The sequence below is a fragment of the Poecilia latipinna genome, unplaced genomic scaffold, assembly GCF_001443285.1.
Source record: "Poecilia latipinna isolate Pla-1442-1.1 unplaced genomic scaffold, P_latipinna-1.0 Scaffold738, whole genome shotgun sequence".
NCBI lineage: Eukaryota > Metazoa > Chordata > Actinopteri > Cyprinodontiformes > Poeciliidae > Poecilia > Poecilia latipinna.
Genome location: NW_015113354.1, coordinates 221,475 through 229,633, shown reverse-complemented (window position 1 = coordinate 229,633; position 8,159 = coordinate 221,475). Strand labels below are relative to the sequence as shown.

General features: G+C 42.8%; 1 protein-coding gene across 1 annotated transcript in view; it reads right to left on the bottom strand.

Moving 5' to 3' along the window:
• The window catches only part of smarca2 (SWI/SNF related BAF chromatin remodeling complex subunit ATPase 2), a 45,464-nt gene that overhangs the window by 21,320 nt on the left and 15,985 nt on the right, over nt 1-8,159 (bottom strand). The window contains exons 13-20 of the mRNA XM_015045682.1: nt 7,153-7,210; nt 6,870-6,967; nt 6,589-6,736; nt 2,981-3,144; nt 2,389-2,455; nt 2,187-2,297; nt 1,185-1,427; nt 546-659 (exon numbers count right to left, since the gene is read on the bottom strand). Of these exons, the coding sequence (XP_014901168.1) occupies nt 546-659; nt 1,185-1,427; nt 2,187-2,297; nt 2,389-2,455; nt 2,981-3,144; nt 6,589-6,736; nt 6,870-6,967; nt 7,153-7,210 (1,003 nt within the window). The remainder of the gene's footprint in view (nt 1-545; nt 660-1,184; nt 1,428-2,186; nt 2,298-2,388; nt 2,456-2,980; nt 3,145-6,588; nt 6,737-6,869; nt 6,968-7,152; nt 7,211-8,159) is intronic.

Sequence of the window (8,159 nt, the reverse complement as noted above, 5' to 3'; positions counted from 1 at the left end):
ACATTACCCAGAATGCCATGCGGTTCCAGATTGAAGTTCAGTGAAATTATTGAACATTCTTTCAAATTTTATATTTACCAATAAAAGATAATGATTCTGAGCTCTGGATCATCTCTACATGTAAATGGACTGAACTTATATAGAGCTTTCCAGTCATTTTGACCACTCAAAGCGCTTTACACCAGAGTCACATTCGCCCATTTGCACTCAAACATTTACACGCAGCTCGGTAGGCAATTTGGGGCGCAGTGCCCAGGGGCGCAGTGCCCAGGGGCGCAGTGCCCAGGGGCGCAGTGCCCAGGGGCGCAGTGCCCAGGGGCGCAGTGACATGTGGCAGGAGGAAGCTGGAATCGAACCTACAACCTTCCGATTGCAAGACGACTACTCTACCCACAGAGCCACGGTCGCCCACTGTCAGATTTAATACCCTTAACTGTCACCCTATAAAACGTTAACATCGTGTCATCGTGACAGTTAAGGGGTTAAAGGTCGAGCAGCAGTGAACATTTTGCATGTCGTAACAAACGTCAAAGTAAACATCTCACTTTCTCAGGCAGCTGAGACTCCACCTCCTTCTTCAGCCTGCGGAGCAGAAACGGGCGCAGCACCTTATGCAGACGGCGGATGATCAGGATGGTCTCTTCCTCGTTAAGGTCAACCTGAAACAGACGAGGGGCAGAACCTCAGAGTCCGGCCGGGCAGCCAGTCCTGAACCGACCGAGCCTCTGCACCAGCTGTCCAGGAGCATCCCTGGACATTTTCATTGGGGATCCACTTTCATCACTACCGATACTCATATGTGAGGGTTCGTATTGGCCAATACCGATCCAACACAGAAAAACAGCTGAGCTAAAGTAAAACCTTTCCTTTTTTTTAAAAAACAATATAGAATTACAAGTTTATTTGTTACCTCTGCACCAGAACAGCTTCACCAGCTTGATAAGCATGAAAAGCAGCTTTAATTATTCAGCCTAGGGAGGGCAATATGGACTTAGAATGTTACTGCGATATTTTGTGGCACTTCATTAGTTAGTTATGCTTCCTTCATAGAAGAAGAATAAGTTGTAGCCACAATTCAAATAAAGGAAATTGTGCAACATATTTTAAAGGAAAGCTGTTAATTTAAACCCATTTTAAGGTTTTTCTACTATAACAGTCAGAAGAGCCTCAGTTTAACCAGTTACCCTCTCTCCAGTCATGGCGAACGGCGCGTTGAACCACTGCTCAAAGGTGCTGCAGCTTTTAAAGATGGTGGGCAGCAGAAAGTTGAGCAGGGCCCAGAGCTCGGGCAGCTTGTTCTGCAGCGGCGTCCCGGTGAGCAGCAGGCGGCGCGGAGCCACATAGTGGGTGTTCAGCACCTGCGTCAGCTTGCAGTGGTGGTTCTTCATGCGGTGGCCCTCGTCCACGATCATGTACTTCCAGCGGATCTGAAAACACCGGCGGTGGAGTGAGAACTGCAGCATCGTTTAAATGCTCCGAAACAGCAGCAGGGCAGAGATCTGAACAGAAGCACTTTATGGAAAAAGACTAAATTATTCCATGGATCAAATTTAGCCCTGAAGTTCTTTGCCTTGGCTAATAAAATATCGTATTTTCCAGACAATACGTTGAATTTTTTCCATGGTTTTCAGGTTAGGGGTGTACAGAAAAAAGACTTTGTCTGCTAAACCTCTGACAGCTAGCTAAGCACGGTTAGATGGTGACTTAATGGAGGATTTCCCTCCATTAACGAATGGACACATAAAATATTGTTTTTATATCAGTTATTTTTATTACTTTGGTTTCCTGAGAGACTCAACTTGGGGTTTGCATTAGCTGTAAGCAAGAATCATCAGAAATAAATGCTTGAAATTTATACTTTAAGTTAATAAATTTGTAGATATTTGTCTGATATGTTTTAGGTGCACCTTTTTAAGATGTAAGTGTTTTCCACATTTCCATTCATCAAAACCCTGCTCTCATTCTTAGGGACATCAAAGCTCTGGCTGAAGCCAAAAGTTAAATATTGCAAAAACAGACTGATGCTTTTAATGCTGCAAAACGTATTATTTCATTCAGGATTCATTTTGTAACGTTGTACAGAAATAAAAAACAAAGAAAAACAACTGAATATAAGAGATTTCTCTTCAAAGCCTGAAAGTTCAGAGCGGTTTCAGCCAACGGGACGCATCTTTGATGTCTTTTACCTTCGCCAGGATGTGTTTGTCCTTGATGATGTATTCATATGTCGTTATGAGGACGTTAAACTTGCCGCTGCGGAGCTGAGGGACGAGACCCCGACGCAGACCAGGAGTTCCCTTAAATGGAAAAGGCAGGAAAAAAATAAAGTTAGCAAAAAAACAGATTAAAAACAGCTCAGGTGAAACAAAACAACAGATTTGATTTTACCTTGTAAGCAATTTTGACCACAGAAGGAGCCCATTTGTCAAGTTCATAAACCCAGTTGGACAAAGTCCTGAAAAAGAGCAAATGAAACGTTTCAGCTTTAACTTTCATCCCTGGATGGTGTGGATGGTGAACCTGGAGCACTCAAAGCATCCGTCTTCAAAGGCAGCAGCTTAAATCACTTTAAGAGCCACTTCGACTCCATCATGTGCAAAGATACAGGAAGGAGAGAGGAGAGACACTCGAAGATCACTGCAGAGGATCGGCGACCTAATTGGACGACTTTCACAGGTTCAGAGAAAATTGTCGACATCAGACAGAAGGAATCCTCCAGGATGGCCGGAGGATTTCAGCTCACATTAAGACATTTCTAACAAAAGGTTTCATTAAAAAATTCAACTCTCCCTCCATTTGGACTAAAGAGAATAAAAGGGAATCAAGGTTGTCTCTGCTGAAAGCATCACTTCCCCACTTTAGATTTTTATTTGTATAAAATTGTGAAACAATTATCCACCACTCCAGTCCAGTAAAACACCCTGTCCTGCTGTGTGTTTGTAGTAGCAGGCTGTCTACGCTAAAGCTGAGGACGGCTTACGAGAGAGGAACGATGATGAGGTAGGGGCCGTTGAGCCTCTTGTGCTCCATCAGGTAGGTGATGAGGGCGATGGTCTGGATGGTCTTCCCCAGGCCCATCTCATCAGCCAGGATGCCGTTCAGGTCGTTGTTGTAGAGGGACACCATCCACTCCAGACCCTGGATCTTAAAAACATACAAACAACATTTCAGACGGTGACACGCAGAGCTGCAAAGTTTCCATCGCAGAAAATGACACACTGCAGATAAACCAGCTCCGTTTAGTCCTCTGTAGTTCAACTCCAGTTTGTTTGGCTAGAATGTCTGGCTCGTTTGTGGAGGTGTGAATGTGTAATAAGATCAAAAAGTGAACTCTTCATGGTGAAAGTATGAAGAGAAAACAACAGAATTTAAATAAAATCTGAATGTCAGTTTTTCTACCCCAAAAAAGATTTTCCTGGTGAGCTCGCTGCGTTTGTTTTTCCATCAGAGAAATAAAGCAGGTGGAAAAATAAACAAGCTGCAAAATAACAATGAACAAAAGACAGGATGATGAAACGGAACAAAAAGGAGGCCAGCGGCTGCAGAGAGGAGGTCCAATTATAAACCCCGCGTCTCCGATCAGCGCGTCCGTCAGCGATGTCTCCAGAAACAGGAGGCAGCTTTATATTAGCACAAGAATAGAAATATTACTGCTTCTGTAAATTCTCCAGGTGCGTTATGCAGGTCGATGCTGGAAGTGGAAACAAGTGATCCAATTATTGGAGAATCCCTAAGGAGCAGCAGCACCGCTCACATGAAACCAACCCAACAGTAAATTAGCAGGATGTGCAGAGAGACAACTGGATGCTGAAGGAAAAATGATGTGAGCTGCTCCCAGTTTGGTCGTTCATCCTCCACCCGAGCAATCTGCGGCACAGTGAAAACACAGCAGATCTGCTTGGTCACACCTGACTGCCTCCAACAGGTAAGAACTCATCTACAGACACGCAGGACAAGATGGGCATCGGCTTAAACGGCTCCAGAAGGATCCAGATGTCTGACTAATTGCAAACAATATGCTAATGGATTCAAACAACTACAAAACTAGGCTACAGTCAGCCAGCTTCACATCATTTATATGCTAATTAAGAATATGAGGATTATTAAGATGCAATTTTTCCTAAACAAATGATCTGGCTGCTGCTTAACTTGTATTAAAAGTACAAATCTCCAGCAGATTACTTCCTTCATGTTAGAGTTGCACTGAGCAGCTTTTTGCTGAACAATACAGATTTCCAGGTTGTTTGAGCTTTTAAAAGTTTATTTTAATACCTAGAGACAGAAAAGCTCATTAGCAAGAAAACACATGAACCGTAAAAGACAGAAACGTGCTGCAGGTTCGTATCTCTGACTCAAACACAGAATGAGGAGATTATGTGACTACAAGCATTAAAACTTCACCTAACTTTTATTGTTAAGTTAAAAACTGGATCAAAGATGGAGAAGAAAAACTAAATCAGATTTTAAAAGTATCTGCCTGCTTATCTCTGGTCAAGATTCAACAAAAAGATTCGGGCATCACAGATTACTGTAGCCAGAACTTTAATACGTTAATAATTTAGATTAATTAATTACAGAAATTTTAATAATATACAATAAATCATTTATTTCACTTTCAGGACGGAACCTTGTGAATCCAGCGTTTCTGGTGCACCCATAAGTTTGACGCACATCATCAGCTACCATCAGTGATGGACGATAAAGCTGCTTCTCTCGGCCCATCAGGGTTAATTTAAGCTTCTGAAAGGTGATGTGTGATGTGTTTCAGCAGAGTGGAGGTGTTATTATCCGATAGGATCCGTCCTCCAGCAGGACTCCAGTCAAAGGCCAACAGGGTCTGCAGGTACCGACTCTGGATTCCCAGTTTAGGTTGAATCCTCACCGTCAATTTCCATGTAAAGGACATTTTCACCCTAAATGCTTGGATATTAAAGTCAAACAGAAACTATGTGGCTCAGATTTCTGTTAAGATCAGGATGTTTACCTATTGCCCTTCAGTTTGTTCAGGGAGTGAAAAAAATCTACATTAAATAAATCATTTCTAGAAGCATTTTTTGGGAATTTGAAGTTTGGGTTGGGAAATCTACAACTTTTAACTTTTGTAGTTCAGAGCTGAAAAACTGCAAGTGGTTCAAGTTTTTCAACTTTTATAAAAGTTTTTTTTTCACTTTTTTCTATTTGACCAAATTGCTGAAATTAAACTAAAAGCAGATGCGCCAACATGCATGCTGCACCGTGTGCGCTGAATGAATTTTAAATGACAGCCAGCTCTTTCACTCATGGAAACAAGTCAATTATTTGTTAACTCCAATAGGCTTTTAAAATCCATCTTAACGAGCAGAAAATGACTACTCCATTACTGTCACCACTGTATGTCTTTTCTGTTAAACAACTGTCTTCTTGACTGATTACTGCCAGGACGACGTACGACTCCGTAAAAACCTGCTTTTCCAACGCCGGCGAAGCGTTTTAACAGGAAAATATGCAACATTAAAGAGTCAATGAGAGGAAAAATGACTGCAGATGAAGCTGAAAGTCTGACAAGAAAAGGGATTTTAAAACCAAAATTAAAACTTCAGCTACCCGATTAGGTCTAAGATAAAAATGTGTTTTGTTTTAATAAAAATCTGGAAACATTTATTCACATTTTGCAACAAAAAAAGAGAATAAAGCAGCATAATTTTGGGGGGATTTTAAAATTGAAGGCAAATGATTTTAGATTTGTTTTCAGATTTGATCTCAGCCGTCTGTCTGCTGCTCTTCATGACGTTTGTTCTCCTCTCAGGCCTTCGCAGAACAGAAGGCCGACTTCCAATTCACATCCAACTCCCACTTAGAAGGTTTCACTCATAAAAAGGGAATATTTCCTTCATCTTTCCTCTTAATCACTGCTTTGTGTCGACACAAAAAACCCCAACAAGCCTTTTTGAGGTTTGAGTTTCTGAGAAAACATGAAAAGCTCAAGAGGAATCAAAACTCGAGCAAAAAAACAGATGAATTCATACGGCTAATTTAATCCAATCCAAGAGTGCAGATCTGTTCAGTCTAGTTCTACGCCTTGTGCCCTGAGTGACGTCAGGCTTTATTTATTTATTTTACATTACTTTTAGAATTCCTAATTCCACTTTCTGAACCGTCTGAAAGGTTTGTTGGTGTTTTTTTCTGGTATTTAAATGTTTAAGTGTGCTGTACTGCTGCTGAGTTATCAAATAAATGTGTAATTCGGTACATTTATGTCTTCAGAAACGTTTTAAACTGGTTCAGCTGTTTCAATTAATCAAGTTTAAGCCTCTTTACATAAAAACTCAAAAAGTCAACTTTACATTTTGTCTTCACCAGAGTCATACACATCAAACATGTTTTCAATGTTTCATTTAATACGGTTCAAAAGCTCCAAACTCTAACCAGCTGGGATTTTAGTCTGGATTTAAAGGAACTCAGTGTTTCAGCTGTTTTGCAGTTTTCTGGAAGTTTATTGCAGATTTGTGGTGGACAGAAACCTAGTGAACCTCAGATTATCGGCCTTGGAAGTGAAAAAAGTGGTCTGGCTCGCAGCATTTCAAACGTCGGAGGCGGTTTGATGTTCACCTGGTACTGTTTGAGCATGCCGTTGATCAGCAGAGACGACTGCTTCTCCACCTTCTCGATGACGGCGTGCGCCACGCCGTAGTACGACTGGGAGCTGGTCTGCCCAGTGGGGACGCTGTACTCATCGTCCACGTCTTGTTTGGCCGACCTGATCGTGTGCAGAGGAAGAGAGCAGCTGAAGAGCTTTCGACTCGTCTTTAACTTCATTATGTCTGCATTGGACTCGTGTTTTCTCAGAGTTAAAATGTAATATGTGTGACAATGAAAAACAAATGCAGTACTCGATGATGTTCTTGGCGTCGTTCTTAGCCTTTTCGTCTCCGTTGGGATCAGTTTTCTTCTTCTCCTCCGTTTCCGCCTTGCCCATTTCCTCTTCGTCCTGATAAGGCCAAATTGAAAGCAGATCATTGAAACAGAGTCCAAACATATCAAAGGCTAAGAATTAAAACTGCTTGCAGCTACCGCCCCCTAGTGGAGCAACCTGCTCACATACAAACAGCAGGCAGCTGATTCAAAGCAGGGCAGAACTGAGGATGAAACATGATGCTGATGAAGGTCACTGACCTCTTCCTCGAACTCTGAGCCGCTTTCCTCGCTGTCTGAACGGGGAGCGACTTCATACCTGGTCAGAACAAAAACGGACACAGGAAGTTTCCACCATCAGCGAAGATTTCAGAAATCAGGCAGAAACAGAAACATCTTGAGGAACGGCTGAACGGCTGCACACCGTTTGGCTTGGTTTAGAACCAGAACAATCTGCATCCAGTCAGAGTCTAAGGCTGGGTGTAGGATAGATCAGCAGGTTCCTACAAACTTACTTTTCTAATGTTTCCAGTAGATTTTGTGCCAATCTAGACATAAATTCTGAATCGTTTCGAAGGCTTTTTTGACTAAAGGATGATCCGTTTCAGAATCTGTAGCAGCTCAATATTTCACATCTGGTTTGCATTATTCTACAGAAGAGTCAGAGATCGGATTCATATTGAAGTATCAGCTGCTCACCCAAAATGAAAGAAATCAGAGGTGATTCATTGGTGCACCCTAATAAAAGCACAAGTAAATAAAAAGCAGATGTGAAATGTTTTGTTTGGACTGGCTTCTAAAGTCGACCAATTTTAAACCCAAAGAAGAGAAATCCAGATTCTGGAGGCCACTGAACAGAACGCTCCGTCTCCTCGAGTCTTCACTTCAGCATGGGGAACCACCAGCAGAACGCCAGCAGAACCTCAGCAGAACGCCAGCAGAACGTCAGCAGAACCTCAGCAGAACACAAGCAGAACGTCAGCAGAACGTCAGCAGAACGTCAGCAGAACACAAGCAGAAACTCAGCGGAACCTCAGCGGAACCTCAGCGGAACGTCAGCGGAACGTCAGCGGAACGCCAGCGGAACCTCAGCGGAACCTCAGCAGAAACGTCAGCGGAACGCCAGCGGAACCTCAGCGGAACCTCAGGAGAAACGTCAGCGGAACGTCAGCGGAACGTCAGCGGAACGTCAGCGGAACCTCAGCGGAACGTCAGGGGAACGGCAGCGGAACGGCAGCGGAACGCCAGCGGAACGTCAGCGGAACCTC